The 27,156-nt window shown below is 43.1% G+C and overlaps 2 protein-coding genes across 4 annotated transcripts in view; both read right to left on the reverse strand.

Annotated features, from left to right (window-relative positions):
- The window catches only part of PRRC1 (proline rich coiled-coil 1), a 30,754-nt gene extending 25,696 nt beyond the window's left edge, over nucleotides 1–5,058 (reverse strand). The window contains exon 1 of one of the 3 annotated variants that reach the window (XM_082335795.1): nucleotides 4,983–5,058. The gene's annotated coding sequence lies outside the window, so the exon portion shown is untranslated. Of the gene's footprint in view, nucleotides 1–4,782; nucleotides 4,882–4,982 lie in introns of those variants that run through there. The other 2 variants (XM_082335793.1, XM_082335794.1) reach the window with 2 other exon arrangements.
- A 9,036-nt stretch (nucleotides 5,059–14,094) lies between these two features.
- The window catches only part of MEGF10 (multiple EGF like domains 10), a gene marked incomplete at both ends in the record, with an annotated part of 75,573 nt that continues 62,511 nt past the window's right edge, over nucleotides 14,095–27,156 (reverse strand). Inside the window, 9 exons of the mRNA XM_082335782.1 lie at nucleotides 14,095–14,255; nucleotides 15,215–15,421; nucleotides 15,672–15,716; nucleotides 17,631–17,754; nucleotides 17,924–18,051; nucleotides 19,388–19,624; nucleotides 20,150–20,278; nucleotides 22,948–23,076; nucleotides 24,787–24,915. Coding sequence (XP_082191908.1) covers nucleotides 14,095–14,255; nucleotides 15,215–15,421; nucleotides 15,672–15,716; nucleotides 17,631–17,754; nucleotides 17,924–18,051; nucleotides 19,388–19,624; nucleotides 20,150–20,278; nucleotides 22,948–23,076; nucleotides 24,787–24,915 — 1,289 coding nt within the window. The remainder of the gene's footprint in view (nucleotides 14,256–15,214; nucleotides 15,422–15,671; nucleotides 15,717–17,630; nucleotides 17,755–17,923; nucleotides 18,052–19,387; nucleotides 19,625–20,149; nucleotides 20,279–22,947; nucleotides 23,077–24,786; nucleotides 24,916–27,156) is intronic.

Here is a 27,156-nt window from a genome sequence, read left to right on the forward strand (position 1 = left end):
TAAGGTCTCCCCTCAGCCTCCTCTTCTCCAGGCTAAACAACACCAGCTCCCTCAGCTGCTCCTCATAAGACTTGTGCTCCAGACCCTTCACCAGCTACGTTGCTCTTCCTCGGAACTGCTACAGCACCTCAGTGTCCTTCTTGTAGTGTGAGGCCCAAAACTGAACACAGTACTCGAGGTGCGGCCTCACCAGTGCCTAGTACAGGGGGACGATCACTCCCCTGGTCCTGCTGGCCACACTATTCCTGATGCAAGCCAGGATGCCATTGGCCTTCTTGGCCACCTGGGCACACTGGCGGCTCATATTCAGGCGGCTGTCGACCAACACCCCCAGGCTCTTTTCCGCCAGGCAGCTCTCCAGCCACTCTTCCCCAAGCCTGTAGCATTGCATGGGGTTGTTGTGACCCAAGTGCAGGACCTGGCACTAAGTCTTGCTGAATCTCATACAATTGGCCTTGGCCCATCGATCCAGCCTGTCCACGTCCCTCTGTAGGTTCTTCCTATGCTCCAGCAGATCAACACCCAACTTGGTGTCGGCTGCAGCCTTACTGAGGGTGCACTTGATCCCCTCATCCAGATCCTTGATAAAGATATTAAACAGGACTGGCCCCAACACTGAGCTCTGGGGAACACCACTTGTGACCGGCCACCAATTGGATTTAACTCCATTCACCGCAACTCTTTGGGCGGGCCATTCTGCCAGTTTTTTACCCAGCGAAGAGTACGCCTCTCACTCTCAACTTTTTCCTTCACTCTTTTCTCTTTCCATCTACCCAACTCCATGCCAATTAGAGGACCCTGAAACCTAAATGATCCTGTATTCTTTTCCCTTTAGCTTTGTCATCCCATCACACAACCATCAATCTCATTGTGAAGTCCTGACCTGGCAGGGACTACCATGAAGCCTGCACAAATAACAGCTTTCTACACACTGAATTCTCAACATAAGCCAGTTTAGTCTGCATGTGCTGCACAAAAAAGTAAAAATAATTTAAAAAAATAAGGTTAAGGAGAAAGATAAAACATGAGAGGAGGGAATACACGAAAGGAAAGGAAAGCAAAAAGTACAACAGATGTAACTGGAAGCTAATAGCTTATCATGTTGAAAGAATCCAGCACTACATATAATTAAAACTGATCCTACAGGATATATGGTTTAACACTTGAATCTAAACGGCCTACCTGAAACAAGTTATATGTGAGAAATTAGGAAATATTGGGGTGGAAGAAGACATAGTGGGAAAAACCCCAAGCAATCCACAGACTTCAAGAGTGTGCAGTCCTCAACAAAGTTTCCACTGAGGGTTTCCAATTTCCCTTAGGGGAGTTGCAGGGAAAAAGTTCCCCAGTAAGATCAGCCTACAAATCTTTAGCAACTGCTGGGTGTAGAACTGGATTGTCTTTTCAGTGATTTAAAAAAAAAAAAAAGTAATAATTCTTCATAGTCCAAGCCACAAACACATAATTTGCAGCAAGTAGCACCTGAAACTTCAGCCTAGCTTAAGGAGGTGACTTTTGTGCCTTGCAAACTAGAACATTTTGCATTACTAAACTGAAGAGACAAAGGAGAAACTCTGAGACAGGCAAATTGAAGCATGTGCAATTAGGTGAAAATAGCAGCAGTACTGCCATCTAGTGATTTGTGATCATAAATTGATTTCACAAATTTGATAATCTCGCCACATTTAGCTAGGAGAAAATCTTGTCATGCTTATATGAAAGTAAAAAAGAAGGGCTATGGAAAGAGAAATACAGAAAAACACAGAAAAAAACTTCATTCCCAATGATCAGTCATCCATCATCCTTAAAATAACCCCTTTAAGCAGAAGCATGAATTTTGTTAGGCTTCCGTCAATTATTTGGTTTAAAAAAAAAAAAACACAACCTTGTCAGTACTAATGAAGACACTATAGCAATGATGTTAAACCCCTACAATACACAGAAAAAATATAATATACCCACAAGGTCTATCCCTAGTTGACTGGTAACTATATTTTACTGATTCTCACCAGCTGAATCTCATCCATTAACCTAAAGCCAAATGTCAGCCATTAACCTAATTCCCAAATGTAAGGCCTGTGTATATTGAAGGGAAAACCAGGCTAAAGTTCTCACTGAAAGTTTTAACAGGGCTCATGTTAAAAGCAGGAAAGAAATAATTGGATTTAGAGACTAAAAGGCTGAACTGCAAAATTATTCATCTTTTGACTTAAGTTTAATAGGAAGTAATAACATTTGTGCTAATATTTTGCAATAATTTTAACGACATAACCATACTTCAGAAGCATTCTTCAGGTTATTACTCTAAAATACAGAAATTCACAGTTAACGATAAGATTACCTACAATGGAGATTAGCAAATTTCACAGATAAAAACACATTATCTAGAAATCAGTCATACTTCAGAGTTTACAATGAGGCCATATTTTCAGTCATCCTTAATTAACCCCTTCTGGTATTTCAGTAGATGCTCCTGCTAGTAAAAAAACCCCCACAATATACTTAAGAACCCTAAGAGGCAAAACTATTCTCTAAACAGAGCCTAAAATGAAACAAAACAACTTGTCTTTAACCATAATAGGCATAACTATTTTAATTAAGTGTGTGGAACAGTACTGGTTACACACTTTGTTAATGGCTAAGCACAAGTTGACAACTGTCCAGAGTAAGTAGCAGTCTATTTATTTATTTATTTATTTGAGCAAATCAATTGTTTGGAGCCTTTCCCAGTGCAGCAACCTCTTCAAATAAAATGTTACATCCTAGGTTGCATTAACTGATGGACATATTCACAGGCATATACTTCTGTTTAACAGGAGAGGTCAAAGGGAAAAAAAGCTGAAGAACTCATAAAGATGCAAACAAGAGAGATTAAAAACAGAATGACCAAGAAAGCAAGAAAGAAAATTATGAAAGAAAAACCTTCCACTATTAAAGATGGAGTGAAGCTGACATCAATCAAAAAGACAACACTCTTCAACACAAAACAAAAACAGAGTTGGAACTGTTAGTATACTAAAGTTTCACCTGAAAAATCCCTCACATTGGTTTATTACATTTTAGAAAGGAAGAGCACAAAGTCAGGGATAAAACTTCCTTCAGACTCTGGTCTGTTAAATGCAGGCAGGCCCCAGAAGACATACAAAGCCTCACTGAATCCAAAGGAAGGGCATAGAGGGATAATCAGTTTAATCACCTGGTATTAAATGACTTGTTCTAAAGTCCAAAGCCTTAAAGAGAAGCAATCAGGAAGGGGGGGGGGAGGGGGGGGGGAACAACACTCTCCTATACCTGTTTTATATTCATAGTGTAAATAATGTTAATCACAACACCCATATCACTTTTTCACCTTAAAAAAAAAAAAAGTCTGTTTACCAAGCAGAATTCAGCATGCCTCAGACCTAACACAGTACCAAGATAGCTTGAAACACCCCACATGCCAGAAGGGGATGGCCTTGTCTTGAGACTACTGCAGAATGAGTTATCGTAGTCCATAGATACCATAAAAAATAAGAAGTTCCACTTTTCTAAAAGCTTCCCAATCTCTAAGAATTATTTTGCTTCCCACATTCATAGTGCCATTGCCAACCCTTGGCATTTGTTCCAGACCGCACACACCCTTACTATCAAATATTTATTTTTAAATATCACAAAGCTTATGTAGTTCCACGGATCACTTATGATGACAGTTAGAGAACTACTGATCTAGTGTGCAATGTTACATACAACCACATAAAACTATGAAAGAAACAGTTAAACAAAACCACGTACTTTCTCCCAATTTGCACAAACAGCTATATCATACGATATGATGCAACAGCTCCAGCACTTTCAGAGGTTCTTCCCCAAAAGAAATAATGCTTTTTTCATGTCACAATAAAAATAAATAAATCATATAAATAAAGGGCAAATCACTTCAACAACACCTCCAGGGACATTATAATAACTAACAAACCTCCTGAAGCATCAGTTCTATCAGATACTAATAGGTCCTCAAGGGTGACAATTTCCACTGTCAATCGTGCTAATTCAAGCTGAAACCACACGGTTTTACCAGGACCAGCATTTCCATCCCTAGCTGCAAGGCTGGAACACACAGCCCTGAGGCCAGGCATCCAAACTCTCCACACAGTGCCTGGAGGAAGCTTGGTTGCTCCAAGTCACCCTCCAGTGACTTCCAAGAGCACAGCAGTATATGTGATCTAGCAAGGTAGCAGGACTAGCCAGCTGGGAATTCTATCGAGTGCTGGTCCATGCCTGTGTTTGCAATGCCACCAGTCACTAAGGCAGCAAGGAGTCCTCCTCCAAGGACTCGGATCTGCATTCATAGCCCCCTGCCCTCACCTTACAAGCCCCAAAGCGTGTTCCTGTCAGCAGGGAGGACAGGAGCCGCGGCTGCCCTTTAAAAGGACAAGATGGCTCAGAACAAGAGGAATGAGCCAGAGTGCCCATAGCAGGGTCAGGCCCCTGGCTGCTCTCCAGGACTGAGCCCGGTGAGGGGCCGACACCGTGCAGCCCCAGGTGCGCGGCCCAAGGAGAATAAGCGCCGAGCGGGAGGCGTCGGGACGGCTCCCGCAGCTCGGCCCAGGGCCTCCACAGGCGCAAACACAGGCAGACACGCGGCGGGGCCGGCAGCCGCCCCGCAGGGCCCCAGCGCTGACGGGCCGCCGGAGCGGCTATTCCGCTCCCCCCGCCCCCGGCCCGGGAAACACCTCAGCGGGCCCCCCGCCTCCCACGCCGCAGCCTCCCACGCTGCCCCCCGCCCCCCCTCGCCGCCCTAACCTCCGGACCTGCCGCAGCCGCCTCGGGACCCAACGGCGCCCAACGGCCGCAGCCGGCACCCGGGAGCGCGGGGAGGCCACCGCTGCGGGACGCCGCCGCCGCCCGGCCAGGCCCAGCCCTCCAGCCACTCCCTCCCCGCCGCCGGGGACGACGGGTCCCGCCAACGCGTCCCCTCTGCCCGCCACGACAGGCGGCCTCACCGAGCCCAAGCGCCAGAGCCCGCCGCCTCTCGCCGCCGCGGCCCGCCCGGCCGCGCTCGCCTGGCGGGGAAGCCGCGCCCCGGGCCCCGCCGGCGATGAATGGAGGCGCCGGCGGGCTCCGCCGCCGACTACAGCTCCCAGCAGCCGTAGCGGCGCCGCGCCCGCGCAGTGCGCCGCGCCCGCCCCGCCCCGCGCTGCCACGTCTCCTGCGGCGCTGCCTGGCGGCGGGGCGCGCCCCCCTGCCCCTGCTGCCGCCGTCGCCGCGCACCTGGGCGCCCCCCGGGCCCATGGCGGCGCGTCCTCCTCCCCGGGCGGCGGGGCCGCGCCGCGCCCGGCGTGCCCCTCGGGCGGCCCGCTCCCTGCCTCCAAAATGGCGGCAGCGGGGTGCAGGACGCCTCTTCTGCCACGTTCGCGGGCGGCCGCGGGGAGGGGCCGCGGTGCGCGGCGGGGGGGAAGGCAGAGCGGGCCGGCGGAAGAGTCCCCGCGCGCGGGAGCGCCGTTGGGCGGCGCGCGGGCTCCCTACACATCCTCGCCCCCGCCATGTTTGCGGGCTATCTCACCCCGACACCTGCGGAAGTCGTCAGCTGCGTCCAGTTGCGCCAGGGGAGGTTTAGATTGGGTATTAGGACAAACTTCTTCACTGAAAGGGTCATCAGGCACTGGAACAGGCTGCCCAGGGAAGTGGCTCTGTCCCCATCCCTGGAGGTCTTTAAAAGACATGTAGACGTGGTGCTCAGGGACATGGTTCAGTGATGGACTTGGCAGTGCCAGGTTAACAGTTGGACTTCATGATCTTAAAGGTGTTTTCCAACCTAAATGATTCCTCTAAATGGGATAATGTTGGCTAGCTTCCAGTCAGCAGATGCCTCCCCAGATGCCCAAGGCCTTTGGTAGATGATTGAGAGGAGTCCTGCTGTAACATCCACTAGCTCCTTCAGCGCTCTGGGATGAATCCCACCAGGCCCCATGGACTTGTGAGCATTCAACGAATACAACCGTCCCCTCACAATTTCAGGGTCTGCAAATGTGTCGCTGTTCCCACAGTCGTGCTCCTCCAAGTGAGAGGACTGGGCAGCCCCAGGCCTATCCTTAATATTAAAGACTGAGGCAAAGAAAGTGTTGAATGCCTCTGCTTTTGCTGCATCTGTGTTTGCCAGGGGACCATCTACATCAAGTGTCAGCCCAACGTTTTCCTCCTCTTGCTATTAACTTACTTAAAAAGCCCTTTCTTGTTGTCTGACACAACGCTGGCCAGTTTCAACTCGAGCTGAGCTTTGGCCTTCCATGTCATAGGGACCTGGGTCTTCCTTTGGCGCCAAGCAGCAGCTCTTGGAGCCAAACCCAGCAGCCGCTGTCGGTCCCTCCCCTCATCTTGCGTGGCCGGCCTGGCTGCAGAAGGGGTCACAGAGCGGTGTGTGAGAGGAGGGCGAGGGGCCCTGGGGAGCACGGAGAAGACGCGCTGCCATTTCTGCAGGGTTGACTCGCAGCAGAGAGGAGCTGTGCTGGGGGAAGTCCTGCAGAGAGCGTGCGATGGGGAGGGGTGGTGGGGGTGGTGGGGAGGGACGCTGGGGGACTGATGGCATCCGTCTGCCAAAGAGGGGTCCTTTCCACATGGAGGAGAAGAAATGCCAGCGCCAAGGCTGGATCTGGAAGAGTGAGAAGAAAGCCTGTGCTCGAGGGCAGCAGCATGTCCATCCTTCCCGGCTTGTGTCCCCGTGGCACCTGAATGAGGCGAAAGAGGGCCCAGCAAGACCAGACAATGCGACTCCGTGGTGCTCAGATCAGCACAAAGAGGCCCTTCAGGTCCACAGGGCGAGGCCGCACGGCGCTCGAATCAGGGGAAAGGGCCCCTGCAAGAGCACAGGGCCAGGCGCCATGGCACCTTGTCGAAGGGAAAGGGGCCCTGCAACAGCAGAAGGCCAAGACCCACGGCGCTGTGCTCTGGGGAGAGATGCACCCAGAGAGCCCAGGTCCAGCCCCATGACAGCCGAAGCAGGGCAACAAGAAGCCCCGTGGCACCCTGCTGAGGACAAGGAGAGCAAACGGTGGGCACAGCCGCAGGAAAAGGGGGAGAAAGCAGCACGGGTGGGGACAGCAACGCCACCTGCACTGTTAGTAGCACCGAGACTTGTTCTGCAGTTTTCAGGCCTTTATTTTCTTTTACTGCCTGACAGACTTAGAGGGCCGGGAGCCCTTGAGGGCCGGCGCACGCCCCAGCTGCTGGCCCGGCCCTGGTTTCGGCAGCGCCTGGGGCCGCCTTCTAGTGCTGCCGGCGGGGTGGCCTCTTCTTGGCTGGAGAAGAGGCCTCGGGGCTGCCGGCCCTCCTCTTCGGGGGTTGCCGTGGCCCCCCAGGGGAGCGTTCCCTGCCCCGGCTGGAAGCAGATGGAGGTGCCACGGCCTCCTCGGGCTCCGCCTGGGGCTCTTGGTGCTCCCCGGGGAGAGGAACGGGGGCAGAGGGAGGGCTGCCGGGACCCCCACGAAGGGCAGCTGCTGAGGTGCTGGGGAGCTCGTCCGTGTTGGTTCCCTCAGAGCTGCTGGAGGGGGTCGGGCCAGGTGTGGGAGACCCTCCTCAGGAGGCCGTGGGGCCGGGGGCAGGCGCAGGGCTGCCCTCCCGCCCCCCGCCAGCATGGCCGTCCTCCAGGCCCAGCAGACGGCGGGCCTCCCCGCTGCACCGTTGCACGGCGACATCGATGAGCTGGTGCACAAATGTCGCCGCGTGGTTTTGGAGGGAGGCCGCCAGCAGCTGGACCAGGAGGTCTTCATCCAGGCCGAAGAGGACCAGGAGGGGCATGACGATGTCCTCCGCTATGGCTGCCCGCGAACGCCGGTTGCCAAAGATCGCTGCCAGCTCCTGACGCACCCAGGTCAGAAGGGGCTGGAGGAGAGCTGGGTGGTCCCGGAAAAGGGATGCCCAGGTGCTGGGCTGGAGGCCGCCCAGAGGAGCCCCGGGCACCATCCCCACAGGCTGTGGTCCTGTTGCTGCAGGGCTGTGGGCAGCTGCACGGCCAGGAGCGCCTCCTGCCTGGCGGCCGACGACCGATGACGCCGCAGATGGCGTGATGACATGCTCCCCAAAGTCATCGTCCGCCCACACCGAGTGCATGATGGAGAGGATCCTCCTCTTGCAGAGGGGGCACTCGGGCTTGCTCTCAGCCCACCGCAGGATGCACAGGTAGCAGAACTGGTGGAGGCATGGCGTCACGTAGCTGGCCTCCTCCCAGCTGTCCAGGCAGATGGGACAGCGGTCCTCCAGCTCTGTGGCCATGCTCTCCACTCGCTGCGGTGGGCTGGGGGGAGCTGGGGATGTTGAGCCGCTCCCTCTCACCAGCGCTGCAGCAGCGGGTGTTGCACTAGAAAGGGAAGAGAGGCCACCGTCATTGGCTGGGCCAGGGAGGGGTGGAAGAAATGCCCAGGTCCCTCAAGAAGGAAGCCCTCCCAGCTCCCCAGGGGGAGATGTCCCCGCACAGCTCACCTCTGCTGCTGCGAGCGCGCCTCCTGGGAGTCCCGGCTGCCTGAGCCTGTCAGGGCAGGGGAAAATCGTCTGATGGCTCTGGGGTCGGGCACTGAGAGCTGCAAGAAACAACTCCCCGAGCACGACACCAGCACCAAAGGCCTCGCTCAACACTCCACACCTCGCGAACTCGCTCAGCTGGAGTGCGGGCATGAGCCGGCTGGGGGAGACTCGGCGCCCGAATATAAGCAGTGAGGGACGCCTGGTCACAATCCGTTGCTCAGGGATGTCATAGTCCATCGCTAGGTGACATCACAGTCCATCGCTTGGGGACATCACGACAGGCCATCCTCACCCATGGTGCTCGCCCCGGCAGCACTGCAGCCCCTGTACACACATCTGGGGTTACAGCAGCGCCAGGACCCACTCCATCCCCCCATCTCTTGTCTTGTGCTCGCCATCGGTGTTTCACTCCAGTCAGCGAGGCCTCGGCCGTGTCTTCCCAGGGCCCCATCAGGTCTCTTTGGCCGTGGCAGACGTCTCCAGGCACATAAGGCAAGAGGGTTCACTGGGTAACACCTCGTGCCTTCCTGGGAGGCGGCAGGACAAAGTCCCACGGGCTCTCCCCACACCCCAGCGCTGCTGGCCAGCCCCCTGAGCTCCCCTGCTTCCTTCCATGGGGGGTCACGGGCAGCACTTGGCCCGCTCTGGCAGGGTTTCTCCTATATTTCTCTCCTTCCCATCCAAACCATTCTATGTTTCTGTTTTTTATGTTTCTGTGATTAGTTCTTAATGCCAAATCTCTCGTCCTTGATCAAACTGTGATATTAAAGAACAATTTCCCACACCATCTATCTGTAGCCAGTGTTTTAGATTCATCTTAGAGGGTCAGACTTACAAAACAGAAATTTCAATATGTTATCCCCTTTTATGCCATGTTTGTACTTTGGTTACTTGCTTTTTAAACGTTAATCCAAGGATATTATCTTATTGAAAAGGGGAAATGCCTTGCTGTTGGCAACTCAGCTCCCCATCTTTCTCAAGGTGAAAGCTTTAAACATTCGAGAGACAGGCTTGAAAGAATCACCCTGTTTGCAGAATTAATTCCTGCAGGAACACACAGTAATCACAGAAGTTCAGCAGTTCAAAATCAGCCTTGATTTTCTGCAAAGCATGTCATAAACTACTTGCTTTTTTATAAGAGAGAAAATAAAAAACATTACTTGGTGGTCCAGCATGGGCAAGGATAACATTTTTTATACTTCCCATGCTATTTCAAGATCTATCCTAAGCAAATGAAAAACAAAGGAAAAAATTTCGAAGCATTTCCCATCTTTCATTAGAAACTTTATTACATTAACCTACAAGTATGTGAAGTGAAATAAATGGTAGTGAAGGGCAGAATGATGAACGATCAGTCATCTTTGGAAAATAGATATATTTTCACAACAAAACAGTTTTTTGTTACAGCTAAGAAAAAAAGCCAGGCATACTTGATAGGTTTTCTTTAAAAATATATTACAGTTCAATCATATCAAAGTGAAGTCTTGTGGGCTAAAAAACTGAAGATAGAAGAGTTAGGTTCAGTGCTCTAGCACTCGTATGCATGTACCAAATGACAAGATTTTCTGTACAGTGATTAATAAACATGCACCCATTTGTTTTCAGTCATTTAAACTACTATATATACAATCTTTAATGTAAAGCATTTTTGTCAAAATCAGCTCTGTATTCTTCAGTCTGGACTTTAGAGCTTCAGTATAAGGATTATTATTTGGACACATATCTAATAAAAAATTCAATTGTAGTCACAGTACTTGGAAAACCCAGTATATTTTAAATAACACATTCCCCCCTTTTGATTTTGTTTTATCCCAACTTCACTTCAATATTAACTTGACTTTGCAGATTGTCTCACCAGAAAGTAGAGTACAATGAAATCTTCTTTCCCCTGTAATCTGCATGCACATCTCCAATTAAAATTAGCAGGAGTTCTCTGTATAGATCAAGATAAGGATGAATTTTATGTGTAACAGTGTGTTGTGATTAAAAATCTTTGATACAGTAAAAAGCCTTGAGGTTCATTATGCTTCTAAATGACCAGAATTAATATGCCTACATCATTTAAAACCTAAAGTTTATACTCACTACTTAAAAATCAGCTATTAACTTTGTGCAGCATTTTGCACTTTATTAAACTGGTAACAGGTTGCTAGGGGATAGCTATCTCCATTCTCAATGCTATGTTTCTCACTATTGTAATGTGAATATATAGAGGCAAGGCATCTCTTTCCATTCCTGTACGTGGTGAAGCCAATTCTCTGAGCCGATGGTGTTTGCTAAAAATATTGTATCAACTTATTCAGTTCCCACCACAATATAGTATGCATGTTCAGAAATATTTAAGTTCTCTAAAGAGCATACTGCGATCTACAAAAAGGGCTATGTGACAGTCATGAGGATTGAGTTGGGGGTCTCTTAAATTGACAGCAGAGCGTGCTCCATAGCAAGCCCCCCTAGCCTTACAGGAGACAGCAGGATTGCTAATCCAAGTCCCATGTGCTTTTTTTTTTTCCTCTGGAATGATACACGGGTATCATTTTGCAAGAATGTATTACCCCTGCAGGCAGTCTGTTTTCTGAGTGTCTACCAATGATCATTCACTGAAGTAAATTCACAAGTTGTTTACTTGACCTGTATGTATTGCAAATCCATCTCGGATACATGCAGACATTGCTTTTGCTGACTACACAGCAGGAGTTTTACCCACATATAGAAAGGCAGACTTTGGTAATGTGTATATTTAGAACATACACAATAGGCAAAACTATCAGAAACTCATCTGTTTTCATGAATATTTGGCTGAATGTATCACTTGAGGATATGTGACATACTGGAAATTTTCAAACAAATATAATTTATTCAGCTGTTCACGTTTTCATATAAAAAAGAACTGTTTATGTTATGACGATTAATTTATCTAGTGGTCTTCAAATTTTACACAGAGTAAGAAAATAAATTCTTGTGAGCTCACAATTGCTAAATACGGCATTTGCGATTCATGGCTTCAGAGAAGAAAGGTTTTATTTTAAAGTCTGTTTCACACAGTACAAACACATGTATATACCAGTACCTCTACATGTTATCTATATGCACACAAACCCAATCAATACTTTGTCTTACGGAGGGATTAAATGGTAACTGGCTTTTGAAATCTTGTAGTTAATTTCTGTACTTGCAAAATCCAACGATAATCAAATTATTTATTCCAAGGATATACAAGAAATGCTCAGGGAATTGCAAAACAGCCAGTGCTCATGGCCAGCGAGAACCAAGAATATTACGGGGCACTTCATATAGGCATATATATTCTCAGGCTTGGGCACATCTGCAACGATGTCTTCCGATGCGGATCTCTCATTTATCACCACTTCAGTGACAACAAATAAAAGCATATTGTATTTCCATTTCAGCTCTGGGTTTCTTTTAAAAAAAAAAAATTCCAAACGTTTTTTTCATTTTTTCTTCCAGTTGATCCCCTGTTGCATTTAGTATTCCAAAGGCAACTGGTTGTGATTTTCTTAGGAATATATCAATGCTGTCACAATAGTGGTAACTCTTTGTCTCAGACTGTATTGCAGTCCAGATGTAAAAACGGTCATGGCACAGCCTGTGCTAAGCCGGAGAGCACATACACCAAACTCTTGACCTGTCGACCACCCTTCACATCATTATAGTATATCACAGGTCTCATGTGCCAAAATGTGACCCCAGCACAGAAAGAAGAGAGGATTAGTGCTTCCCATTATATGCCATACGATGCAACCGCCTGTATTCTTTCCCCATCAATCAGGGATATACCAACCTTTGGGACAAACTATCCACAAGAAGCTACAGTTACCGCCAGAGCAGGGTGGAAAAGCCTGCTGGGGTTATGTTACAAGCATGTTAGCAGGTAGCATCACTAACAGCAGCAGCAGCTGGGAGTAATACTGCCACATCATTTTTAGGTTTCTAACGGTAACATTCCACTGAAAGAGAATGTCCAGTCTGTATCAACCATTTTATGTTTAGGTTGAGAGGTTTGGGGGACAATTTTGCTTCAATGGATGGATACCTTGGCAAACTTAATTTCCACTGAATTGCGCAGTGCTTAACAAACTGTTTTGGAGGGAGAGAAAGGAGGCTTTTGGAAAGATGGTCTCCATCCCTCCAGTCAGCAGAACAAGCTAAACTTTAATGAGGGGCTGTTTTTTACTTTTCTTCTGCATTCTTGTTATTATCCTCGATAAAAATGCCTTGATTTTTTTTCCCCAAATAATTCATTAAAAGTTAAACTATTATGTATTAGCTAACCACCTCTGATTGATAGACATCAGTATGACATGAATTCTTACTTTAATCCTCTCCCTCTGCCCAGAGGTCCCTTTAACCAGACAAAATAAAGGCCAGTTGGCAAAAATGCAAAAGAAATGGACACATAGTAGAATATTTTTGCAATTACAAGCTAGATCACTAGAAACACAGACACACAGCGTAAAAATGGAGACACAAGTTAATGAAGAATGGGGGGTACATGTGTCACATTATTAGCAATGCAAAAGACCAGCTTAAGCATGTGTTTCCCTACATCAACTATAAAAAAGAAAAGGTGCCTTTTTAGCAAGTATGCACAAAGATTGCTTAGTTATTTCTAAGAAAAAGAATCAGAACACTTTACTATTTTTATCCTATATTACAGTCATTATTACTACCTGTTTATAAAATGTAAACCTTTCCTTGCAGTTAAGATTTACAGCAGTCATCACCTTTGTCCACTCCTTACATAATCAGTCCATGGTGACAAAAATAAACTGATTTAATTTACATATATTATGAAGTAATTACTGATATGTTATGGATTATTAGTTGCGTACGGCAGAAATAGTGGTCAGAACTGCAACATATGGAGTTGAATGGTAGCAAAAGATTTGTGGAAGACTGGTGATGGGTCTGGACTACCAAGAGATCTTGAGGCATCATACAATATTGATGTATGCAATGCTTTTATCTCCAAAACTATTCAAGCAAGGTATGCCCACCACCAGTAATGGACCAAAAATCCTGACGATGGATTTCCCAAACAACTGCAGTATTGTGCTTACTTATCCCCATCAGATCTTGTTTCTTAATATGTCTTGACTAAAGATCAGAATGGAAGGTAAAATTTGGCAAGGCAGTTTTTCTTCTACATAACTAGAGAATCAGATCACCTGTACGAAGTGGTATTTGGTAAATTGCACTGTTCTGGGAGTATTTCTACTCTGAAACATGACAAACATGAAGTCTATATTTAAAGTCGCTGAAATGGGATGCTATCAGAACTGATCTGCAAACTAGTATTTTTAAGCCAGTATATTACAGTATAAATGTCTTGCATACCTGTTTCTATAAAATTTACTGCCATGAAAAAAAGAATGATCAGGATCCCCAGAGTGTGGCATTTGTCCATCTGTCACTTGTATACACAATACAAACCTCATGTTGAGATTCTGTTTAATGTACAGCAATTGTCTGCTGGACAGATTAGGAGCCAAATATGATGGTAAACTAGAGGAAGGAGCACAACCATGCCACTTTGCCCCTTGAGAGTCCCACTGTGCTACATATCAGCTTTTGGGGTCATTCACTGCTGACCTCCTTCGTAGAGGATGTGGGGCTATCTCGAACTGGTAGCAAGTCATAATGACATGGAATATGGCTGTTTTTTGGAAGGTCATAAGGGTCCTGGCTGAAACGTCCGCTGCTGCTGAATGCTCCCTGGACAACACTCACCGTAGGTTCTGTGATAAAAGAGAGCACATACATTCAACACTAGGAGTGGCAAACAGAAGGCAAACACTGTATTTCATTTCAGTTTGCATTACAAAATACCCTTTTCTTCCTGCTTCAATATAAAGATTCCTTGTCATGCTGAGTCCTGAAATGCAGATGTAGAAACAAAGGTTGATGTTAAGGTGTTTTGGCTCTACACTAAGTTACACCTGCAGGCTTGCAGCAGGGCCCTGCCGTGAGTATATTTACTGACAGAAGCAAGTGGACCAGCATCTGTTCTTTGTGTGTGGACAAACTAAAAAAAAAGCCCAAATTTGGGACTTTTAATCAAGATTTTATAAAAATCCTTAGAAACACAATGGGGATATTGATGGATTTCAGAGGAATCTCTAATTGGGGACAGAAAAGGAAAATGGTATCCTATGACATGTGACATACACTTTATTCCAGTCCAGAGACCATGAGGATAACTACCGTTCCACAAGACCCCAAAGTTTTCTCTAACTACAGTAACTACAGTAATGCAGTAACTAGATAGGGCTCATATCAGTGAAATACTACGTCCGTGGGTGAAGATGCTATTTTTTCTGATCAAGAGGAGGAAACAGGTCTTTCCTATCCCTCCCACACACTTACTCCAGTTGCATTCAGTACTTAACAGCCTAATATAGAGTTGAATTATATTGCAATCAAATGCTAAGCTTATCTTATGCTGTTGCTTAAGGAAAGGCTTTCAAACCAGGGAAATTCAAAGGTACCTCTAGCTTTTACAACAGAGCTGAAGGTATTTCAAACTCTGTTCTTGGGAATTACACCACTTATCTCAAAAGAGTGTGATTGTTGTTACAGTTTTTGAGCAGAAAATAGAATCTGAACGTATCATCATTTTCTTCAGTGATTTTTCATGTGTTTTGATTAAACTCTTTGTTCTTAACCTTTAACATCTAGAAGTAGATTTTGTACTTACCAACTTCATAAACGTTCTTGTTGGCTGAAGCAGAGCCAGCGATCTCAGCATATGGGGAGTCCCTGCGTGCTGGTGACTTCATTTCAACATATCCGCATTCTGAACTTTTTGGCACAAGAGCTGGTGGGTCTTTTATAGTGGCATACGGGTTCTCAGAACTACTTAATGAGCAATTACTTAAATTGTATTCCGAGTTCTTCACTAGATCTGCAAGAAGAAAAACATTGCTTTCTCAAGCATGCTACATACTATGGACATTACTTTTTCTTTAAAAACCCTCCCCTCAAAAAAATAAAAAAACCACACACAAACAAACTTCATGCATTGATTCGGTGTCTAGGAATAATTTAGTCCAAAATTATTTTACATTCTCTTCACACAGAAACCAAAGATAATTTAGAGGAGTAAATTGAATGTCTACGTCATTTCATCTAAATGCATGAGAAAATAACCTCACCTTTCAGTGACTTTCCCAAATATCCCCTATCAAGTCCAAAAGCACCTGAGAAAAATGATACAAAAACAGAGTAGTTTTAAAATCAAAGAAAAGTGATTAGACAACAGCTTATAAAGCTTTAAAAATTGCTTTGGGACTAATTTCTACCTTAGCAGAATAATTCTCTTATAAGCACTGTGAAACTGACCAGTATAGGGTTACAGAAGCACTGTTACTATTTGCTTGCACACTTTCAAACAGTAGCTTCCTGAACAGGGAAGGTGGTTAAGGTCATGAGGGACCGTTAAATTATCTAGTTTGACCTCACATATGTCACAGGCCACTACATTTCCCCCAGTATACTCTTGAATGAGCTTAATAACTGCTGTTTGATTGAAGCACATGTTTTGTCTGGGAAAAACATATCTACCAGAAAAGCATCCCATCTTGACCTGAAAATCTCAGAGTATGCAAAGTTCACCCAATTCTTGGTACTTTGCTTCCCAAGTTAATCACTCCCATTGTGTTGTCCAAGGTCACTCTGTTCCTCTACAGGAATGGCCTAAACACCTAGTGCCTACAGCTTTGCAATTATCTGTTAGTAACAGATTTCTCTCAATATAAATCCTAATATAAACATCAGCAATCAGCAATGCCTGGCAACTGTCTTCAGAGACCTGGCACTTACCTGGTTACTACTCCATTCGAATAGCTTTGAGTGATATCATAGAGTGCTAATTTTTTCATCAGATTGCATTGTGGTACTATGCTAGAAGCCTTACAAAAGTCTAAAATCATTTTATCTCTACAATATCTCTATAAACAAAATTTGTAGTTTCCAAGAATGAAATTATGTTATTTGAGGAGACCTAAAGCAATTAATTTTATTTCTACCCCATCTTTATTTATTACATCTCATGTCAGCTTTTCTGTTGTTTTTGCCAAGACTAATGCCCAGGTCACCAGCCTAGGGTTACCCAGATAATCCCATTTGATCTTCCAGAAAACAGACATAATATCAGCACTCATCCAGGCCTCTAGAATCTCCCTGTTAAGATCTACTGCAGTGGGTTAACCACAGCCAGTATCTCTTCGAAGTCTTAAGTGCTAGTACAAACGCGCTAAGAAAATGTGAGGTTGAACATTGAGCATTATGACTGCAACCCTTTTCTAAAAAAAAAAAAAAAAAACAAACAGATCTGAGCCTGAATTGTGGTTAGAGCAAGATTGGGGATGAGCAGGAAAAAAAATAATGCTGCATACTGTTGTCCTCATTCCCAGAATCTGATACTGATACGGACCAAATATGAAGGTAGTTAAATGATCTAAATTATACTGGCACTGAAAGTCCCTTTTAAGGCTTTCACTGGTCAGTGCAATCCAGCCTTTTTGGAATGCATGAGATGATTGGGAAAGGATGAAAAGACAACAAAAGATAGCATAAAGCAGGATACAGCAACTCTCACCACTTCTCAGGACTTTTTCTTCTTAGGGACAATGCTCTGTCTTTTAGCAAACAGGAGGCTTAGCTGGGAAGATGCTCCTAGAATTTACATCTGAAGTAGCTCAGATGATGAAAAACTACGTTTTAAAGCATGGATTCCGTTTGGTGGGGATTAAAAAAAAAAGGATATATGCAATCTCTCATTTATTTAATAAAAATATGTAATTTTGCCAAAGCAGACCCTTATTGTACAATACCCATTGTTTTATGAAACTAATTAATAAGCAAATCTTTACAGAAAAATAATATGAGATATTTTGCATATCATGTCTGCACTGGGCATCAGACTGATTCACCGTTCCTCACAAGGAGTCACTTTTTTATCTCTAAGGGTACTGCCCTAAAGGAAGGTCAAACCCATAACCCTGAACCTCACACACACTCTGACAAGCCTGGCATTACCTTGAATGGAGAACCAGGAAAACATCCCAAACACAATGAATAACATTCACATTCTCCTCCTTTTTTTTTCTTACCAAGCTCATTGAGGTAGCCACCGTGTTTCCAGTCTGCAGGCAGTGTTCCTGTGTAGTCCACAACAGTGCCTCGTTTTCCAGGTTCCACATTTTTAAGGTTCACAAACAGCTGATTGTTTTTTGCCTATTTCAAAGAAAGATAGGTAATAGAAACTGAAACTGATAGGAAGTTGCTGAATTTCCGGGTGATAATCACGAAAAGCAAAAATAAACTAAATATGAAACAACAGGGAACAAAGTACAATAAACCAAAGGCTAATTTACACAGAATCATCCAGATTTTTATGCTTTACCTTTGCCAGGGTCAGTCTGTCCATGTTGTTGACATGAGGTGGGGTAGTGCATTGAGTTAGAGTATGATAACTAGGGTTAGAGAAATAGTGACTGTTAGCATTTCCACCATTACTGTGAGGGATGGTTTCTGAAAAGAAAAAGAATGAAAATGAACAACGAAAAATAACATGGCATTTCTTTCTTAGGATATGTTTTTCACAGTGCTACACTGATTTCAGAATCTGATTTAGAGTTTCTTGAAAAAAAATTTAAAAATCTTGCATTCATTTAAAAAAATTAGAGATACAAAGCAGTAACTGACTAGTCACGTCCTCACTTTCAGCAAAGAGCATTCACAAGTGTAACTTGCTAATTTCTCTTTCTGTGGTTCCTTGCTCTCTTCTACCTCTGTAGTCATACATTGTCCTAGTTATAGACACTTTCACCATCAAGTTCACAGCAACATTTTCTGGTGCTTCAAGAGTACCACCATGTTTGCTGATACATCTTTCTTGACCCTGACAACTGTTTCTGCTGGCTCCTTTACCTGCCGCCTTCCTTAACAGCTGTGTGCAAAAGACAGCTTTGCCTGAAGTTTCATGTACCCATTGCATCCCAACTCGTATGCACTTTCATAGGTCGAAAACTCCTGTTTTGTTTCAGGAGCATTGCTCTTCCCCTTCACGTGTTTCAAACTTAAGCCACTCTGCTAGCTGCCTCTCTACAGAATCTTGCCACAGCTAGTGTGAAATCCTGATTTTCTACAGCTATAGCAACCTTTCTATATTCAAGCTGCTGGCATTGAATTTAAAGTCTCAGTAGAAACCATATTTTGCCACACTTTCCAATTCTGTCTAAAAATAGGCACAGAGGAACAGAAATGTCCATACTTCCGCTGTTTAATGCAGAAAAACATCTGAGGGTGCAAAATGTTACACAGTAAAGTGAGGTATATGGTCATTTGTTCCTTACAATTAACACATTTTACCAGGGTAAGCCACCTTCACAGTATCAAAAGCAGAGATTAAAAGACAATGATGCAGAACGAACTAAGCAGCTATACATGCTGGGGCAGCATCCTTCTGAACTCGGGTGAACTGTCTCTGATCGCCAAAAGGTAAGCACACAAGTCCACCATCGCATCCCACTGGTCTTGTGTGCCAGTTCACCAGCACCGCTGTCAGTGTGGTCTCAGGGGCTGCTCTCCTGCAAAAGGCAGCTGAAAGCAGTGTCTCAGTCTTCCTCTTCCTAAAGAGGGAAACCCTCCCCTGCCTCTCTTTCCAGAAAGGCTTCCAAGGCAGAATTGTAGACACCCTTTTTGAAATCGAGTGTGCTGCTCTGAGCAGCAGCCCTCGCTGATGCGAACAGGTGAAACGTGCACATTCAAGCCCTGTTAGGGGCAGATCTGAACCCCTTCAGAGCTCAGCTAAAAAAGCACAAAGTCAAGAGATGGAGAAAAAAAAACTGTTCTAAACGTCACTTACCTGAAATGGTGTAATCTGCATTGATGACCCTCATAGCAGGGGTATAGGTCACTGCAGGCATATTTGTTTCTTTTCCTTTCTGCTTATGTCTGTAAATGATGAACAGCACTAGCAGGAAAAGCACAACCAGGACAAGAATGATGATGCCTGCTATAGCCCCTATCTGGTAAGAATCAGCAGGGATGGCAGTGCTGGTACGACTTAAACTGTTCAAGTTTCCCACAATAATTACACCTGCTGAAATACAAGAAAAAATGAAAATATGTGGCATAAATTCAGAGGCTTATGCATCAGGATCAGAAGACAGTATTTCACTTCTAAATCTTTCTGTTAATTTAACTGTATTTAATAATGCCAAAATAAAACTATATCAGAAACCAATGTGAAGACAATTCTAGCAATAAGGAAAAGCATTCATCATCTTCATGGAAAGAGATATTTTCATGGAGTTGAAAAAGTAAGAACATTGTCTAGGCAAAAGCACAGAGCAGGTAAAGCACATGCTCTATCAGCAGCTTTGGACAGCACAGCACTGTAAAACATTTCATGCAATCTACACTTGAGTGCTTTGCTCCAATAAACCATCACTGAGGCATAATACTTACAAAATCTACAGAACATATATCATTTAATAGAATAGACTATTTAAACACACATGCCTTATCAGATTAATTTAATGAATGATACAGAGATGGCATTTAATAGGTTAATCCAAGTTTTATATAAAACAACTACAATAATTTTATTGCATCTAGGCTTTACCTTGATCACATCTGGCCCCTTTCCAGCCTGGGCTGCAGTAACATGTTCCCGTGATGTGGTCACACGTTGAGTTGTTCAGACAGTCACATATCTGCCGGCATCCATACCCATATGTACCTGGAGGACATTCTGCACAAAATACATGCAAATAAAAATCAGACACAGTCAGTACTTCTTAAATGTTTTGGTATTACAGATCTACAGCACCATGCATGCTACCATTTGTTTCTAACCCCGTACGTTTTTGTACATAGCCAGCAGATGGCAATGTGTTATTAGTGCTAGAGCTCTACGGAAAAGATTTTCTTAAGAGGACCTCTCTGTATATGTGTGTGTGTGTGTGTGTGTGTATATGCGCAGGAAAGGAGAAGGAAAAGGAGAAGGAAATTGTATTCAGAAGTGATTTTCCTTTACCTATAATGTCGCTGCCACTAAGGCAGTGAAATTAGGAAAGAAAAAAAAAACACAAAAAAAACAAACAAAAAAAGATTCAAAGGGTAGAAGACAGTGAAGAAATGGACAAAATGTGAACAAAGTGCCAGTTCTACACCAGAATGTCAGGTCTCCCAGGTTACTCAGATCCCAGTGCTTGAAAAATCATGTAATCATATGAGTGGAGCCAGATATCTGGCTGGTGGCATGTCATATGACAGATGTGCTGATGTGGTAAAAGAGCAAGAGATAAGGGCCATAAGTCTAATATACACCATGCATTAATATAAAAATAGAACTGGTCCTAGACTGCTTATAGCATACTTCGATACTGTAATGTATACATTGAGAAAATACCTACAGGAGAAAAATGCTAAATTATGAAGAATAAACTAATTGGAAGAGTTTTACATGATTCTTTGTCTCCCAGAATGATTTGAATACAGTAATTAATTACTGATCAAATTGTCTCCTACATCATGTAATTAGCATGTTAGAGAATTATCCTACTCTGTTAAAAATTATTTCTTTTATACTGCCACCTCTGTTACTGTGTGGCTTGTTACATTATTGTAGTTCTGATGGTTTGAGGAAGTGTAGTATTTCTTCACCTTCTGAGGCTCAATTTTCTGAAATCTCTCAGGAGTTTTGTAACTAAATAGTTTGTTTTTCTTTTTGTCTTTTTAAAAGAATCTAAGTAATCTTTTGTGTATTCCTAATTCAGAATAATTTACAAGATAATGTAACAGAATAGGTACCAGAGAAATGTTCTTGAAGTCTTGATAAATCCAGACTCAAGTGGAATTTCATGCTTATATACTTTCTCTTTCTCTTGGTTACATTCAATAAAACAAGTTTATAACAACTGAATCATAGAATCATAGAATCATTAAGGTTGGAAAAGACCCTTAAGATCATTGAGTCCAACTGTTAACCTATCCTGAAGTCAATGGCTGAGCAAAAGCCATCACACCATAATATATTTTGGCATTTTGAAATCTGAATTGGAATGAAAAGTCAATTTTTAAAATTCAAATTCAGAAAAACCAAAATGTTTAGTTTAATATTGTTAAATCACTATTAACAAATTATAGGATAAAATATAAACTCTATAAAACATAATAATAAAGTTAGATTTGCCAAAGTATTCAAAATGATTTTTTGATATCATGTCATCATGAGAGGATCTTAAAAAGTTTATCTTTTCCTAAACATTATTGCTCTTTTGAAGTGAAACATTGAAATCATCAGAATAGAATAAGAAAGTTTAAATAGCTAATAATTATATGTTGCCAGCTATTATTTCATTGAAATAAATATATTCCTCTAAACCATTTAGATTTTGTTGCAACTGTGTTTTTCTTAGGAAAATAAAATCCACTTGCATATTTTTAGTGCTTCTACCATAGATGTTGATTAGCCTTGAAAACATAACTCCCATTGCAGCTGGGGCTAGACCCACTGCTGAGGGAAGAAAGTGTGTCTACAGGGATGGTAACCTCCCCTCCCTTCTGTTACAGCGCTGCCAGGTGTGGCACATGCTACCTTGGCCACTGCACAGCCCTTCAGATCCAGATGCAGCTAAATCAGTCCTGGTTGTAGGTAATACGTAGTGTCCTCCACACATCAAGAGCAAAGCCCTGTGCACGACACTGATGCCAAAGACAGGTTTAAACCTTCACAATAGTAAGCTGAATGGATTGCTTTGCACGGCAGTATAATGCATGAAGTGTGGGAGCACCACTCTGTAATGTTAGCAAAAGTTGGACTAACAGTTCTGTGCTTATGAGCCTGATTACTCTTTTAATGTTGTACATTATACCACCATTGATGTCAGTGGCATTATTCTTGATTTTCTTGAGTAAAGAATCACACACATATGAAAACAAAATGCCATCTATTATGCTTTTATAATCCAATTGTATTGTAAAACAAGATTGCAAAGATTAATTTTATCCACTAAGATTGGTGTGGTACTTCTTATCTTTAGTTTTCTAACTATTAGTTTTTATTGTGGTTTATGCTAATGACGATTACTTGGAGTCATTTGTTACTTTTACATGACAGAGTTGTTGGGATTTTTTTAGCATTATGTCCAAAACAACTAGAATGTAGTAAAAATGCCTCTTACACGTAGCTACAAATCAAAAGAAACAGCCATCACAATCACAATCAGTCTTAATAACTAATTCTGCGGGCTTTTATCTGTTTGGAAGAACTTAGGTCCAACTCCTGAAGCTCTTTCCCCACCAAAATTCCTACTGAAGCCAAGAGGTTGTATCCCAACAATGGCCAAAACAACAGGGAGTCAGCTCAGGGGTTAGTATTTGCTATATCAGGCATGAACAATTCCTGTCCCTACTCACTCTGCTCACAGTGCTTCCCCATGAACCCCGTGCGGCAGGTGCAGTGCCCACTGATGTGGTCGCAGTCAGCTCCGTTCTGACATTGGCATATCAATGCACAGTCCTTCCCATAAAACCCTAGGGGACATCCTGCAATACAAGGAGGGGGTGAAAGGAGTGACACAACCGCTCTAGAAATAAAATGCAAATATTCTGGTTAAGTCTGTTATGGAGGAGTCATTTCTGTAGCCCTGCTACTCAACATGGCATTCTATAAACACAATAGATCAAGACCTACGCTATTTTAAGTGGTTTAAAATACACATTAGGCAAAAACTACATAAAAATGAGGCTGGGAAATTGTGAGGACAGCAGATGTTCAGAAGAAGGCAGCAAGAAGGGCTCCTCGAAGAAATGGGTTTAAGAAGATATTTGAAGGAGCAGAAAGAGGGCAGTTTGTGAACGAGAGCAGGGAGTCTGTTCAGTGGGGAATGAACCTTTGGACACATTTTCTGCACAGCTGATGCTGAAGCATAAAAAAATTACAGTAATAACATATTGTGTCTCAGCTCCTCACAAAGATACCATTTCAGTATGAAGAAGACATATCACCGCAAATAGATCATTATTCACCAGCAGGAAGCAAAATAACCATGATAGCTGACAGCTGAACCAGTATAGTGAATGTCTTCCAGAGCTGCATCCATATGGCCCTATAATATATCTGTTATTTCCTGCCACTATGACATTATTCAGTTGAAAAAGGAGAGTTCTGATTTTATGAAAAACGTGTATTTAAACACTGAATGCAAAACACAGTTAGCAGTCTTATTTTTCTTGAGTTCAAAGATAATGGTTGTGCCCAGATTACAGACAGTGGGGGTGCCTGGATTGAAGATAAACCAAACTGAAGCTGTAATATGATAAAGTTAAGAAGCCAACTTTATCAATATCTATCTCTAACAAATGTTTATGTCTCATATGTTGTATGAACTCTTACCCAGCATATAATGAGCACCATATACCTACACTCAGTCACTGCACTGCTTGTATTTTTATTTTAATGAAAAGCTCTTGGAAAAAAAAAAAATCAGTATTAATGTATTAATTACATGAAGAAAATTCCAAGACAAATTATAACATTACAGTGTAGTGAAGTTAAGTTTCTAAGTTGCAAATAAAATAGCTTCTACAAAAATATTTGAATTACAGATGCTGAGCTAGAGCTGTTGTTGCTATTGCCCCCAGGAGGTAGCAATTACAGATATGAGATGTACTGCATGATCACTTTGTGGTGACAACTGGGACTGTGCCTCAGTAGACCACAGCCACAGCTAAGATAGAAGCTATTCTCATGGCTTTGGTGAGCTTTATGTTATCTTACAATCTTGGCTGTTGGGTCCCTGCTGCTAGAGTACTTCTTGGTCAGGTTTCAGAGAGGGAAGGAATTAGATGTGGGGAGTGCCTGCAGAGCTGACATCATCCATGCTACGGACTGCAGCCATAACCGCACATCTGCAGTGGTAGCATCTGAATGTCAGAGTCATTCATTCTGCACGTGCACATGACAGACTTCCACAGGGATGCCTGGCTCTGGCCAAAAGTTGTCTTCCTCTGAAGGGAGGCTAAAGAGGAGCCCAAATGTAGTGGCCAGCACTCTGCCAATGCTTATACAGGACCCTACCCTGCAACCATGGAGGTTATGTGTTGCATCTTCTGGATCAAAAAATGTTCAGCAGCATGGCAAGAAATCAATGAATAAAGTGTGAAAATAGTGAAGGAAAATTTGTCACTGATTTGTAGATTGAATTGTATGAATAAGTGTATGAAATGATTGTATGAATAACAAAAGTCACTTACTCTGTGTACAGTAAAGGCCAGTCCATCCTGGGGTACATTTGCACTCACCATCGTAGGCACTGCAGTAAGCTCCATTATGGCAGTTGCATGTGTGGATGCAATTTGGTCCCCAATGGGAAGGTGGGCAAGCTAAAACAACCCAGAGCAATTAATTAATCTCAAATGACAAAGATCCTTGATACCCATGAATACTTCTTACATTCACATATGAGCACTGCTTCATTTGGGGTTTTTTGTTTTTCTTTTAAATATATTTTTTGGGCTGCTCCATTCTAGGCAAATAGCTACAGATTTTTTTTTTTTAACTAAGGAACCATTTTACTCTGGATAAAAAGTGCTGAAAAAAATTAAGTGTGTGAAAGAAACCAGTGATACATGCTTGATACTCAGTAACTAGGCCACTCATACCAGCTTTCTCATAAAGAAAGCCATGTAAGCTTCCATTCTTAATTTATTTTTTAATCTGCAAACAGTTCAATTGAGCACAATCAAGAGGGTAAGCCTTTTAAGCCTCAAAAGTGAAGGGGAACAAACAGAGGAGGTTGAAGCACATCTTACAGCGTATAGCTTTAGACCCAATACTAAGGTTACTTCTTGTATTTCCACTGTTAGATTCTACATAATTGCCTAAACGTGGTGCCTATAATCAGGACTGTACATTAATCAAGTTAACTCAGCTGCTTCTGTGGGTCCATTAATCAATATAATATTTGTAAAAAACAAGTAATTATCTATAAAGTGCAGATTTTTTTTCACTCACAATCACATCGACACGTTACGAGACAGAATTCTACTGACTGCTTTGAAAATGTCATGGTGAATGAATTTGATACTACGTGCTGCCATTAGAACAGTGAAGTGGTTCCCAAATGCTAATTACTATTTAGACACAGCAAAAGATAATTTTCTTCATGTCAGAACATCACTAAGTGCAGAGGGTACTCTAAGAATAGCCCCTTTCTGTTGATTAGGCTTCACATATTGAGGTTTTTATTTGTTTCTTTAGTAAAGAGATGCATAATTTAAAAATAGTTTTGTGGAAGTACAACATGAGTATTTCACAGGAGAGAAGAAACAGGTCAGACACAGAAGCCTTAGCTTTATTCCTGTGTAAGTTTAAAAAGGCTGAAAACTCCTTATTGTTGTGTACTGATTTGGTTGTCCAGAGACCTGAGAGCAATAAAAACTCTTGAACCCTTTAAATGTTTGCATAATGACTCATCTATTTGTGGGCCTTATGTTTGCAAAGTGTTATCTTTGGCCAAATTTCACTTCATTAAGAAATACACTATGTTGTATTGAAAAAAAAGTACTAAGTTTGGTTTTTGTTGTTTCCACTTCAGTTGTGCCTTATAATGATTTTTATTATTGTTTTTTGTTTGAAATTAGTGGTCAACTAAGAAGGAATGTAAATCACATACAGACGAAAGGTTAGAAGTTTCAAAAAGGTCGCTAGTTCCAAAAGAAATTAATGGAATCATTATCTTCCATGTGAACGAAAGGCCTTTATACAAAGCAAATAAACTTCCTCTGTTACGGTCCATGAGCACAGCCTCAATAGATGCTTCCATTCATATTGCTGGCACCATTTTCTTGTTATTGATTCAGTGAGTAAGTCCCTCCTCCTCCTAAATACCCCTATTCTGCTACTCTCCCAACTACCTACTTATTTTACCATAAAAACAGGGACCTTTGTTGCTACTGGCTTCCACAGCAACAGGCCCAAGATTTATTTTGGTATCATATTGAGTTGTGCATGCTAATCACTTCATAGAATTTAGCCAGCAAAGTTTTTTTTTTCCAAATTGACCAGATGTTACGTCGCAATGATACAGAGCCAGCTAACCTGGACCAGTCACACCGTAAATGATATAAACCAATGAGGCATGTTATTAGGAAATGCACCTCCCTGGAAACCCCAGCACAATGTCTTTTGAATTTTAACATATCAGGGTATGGTACAGCTTCTTTTATTCATGAAAATGGGTTGACTGAAATTTTGGCATGCATACATTTCAGACTGTGTGGATTTTGGTACCTTATGGAATTGGATATGCTTCTTATGAGAATTTCGCTTCAGACATTTCTTCCCTGTCATTAGTAATTTGCATAGACTCAGCAAGGCATCTGGAGAATGCCTAATTATTTAATAAAATAACTCTATGAAACATAATAAAATCAGGGCCGAGCCTGTCTCCTTTTTTAAGTCAATAACAAAGTCTTTACTGAGTTTAGCATACCAAGACAATACTCATTGAGTGAGGTAGAATGACACTAAAATGTGTATCTGTGAAACATTCATAAAAGGAAGAAAGAGAAAAATCCATCAAAAAGTTATAAGCACTTAAAAAAAGAGTTATAGTGAAAAAT

This window comes from Platalea leucorodia (genome assembly GCF_965183815.1).
Source record: "Platalea leucorodia genome assembly, chromosome: Z".
Classification (NCBI taxonomy): domain Eukaryota; kingdom Metazoa; phylum Chordata; class Aves; order Pelecaniformes; family Threskiornithidae; genus Platalea; species Platalea leucorodia.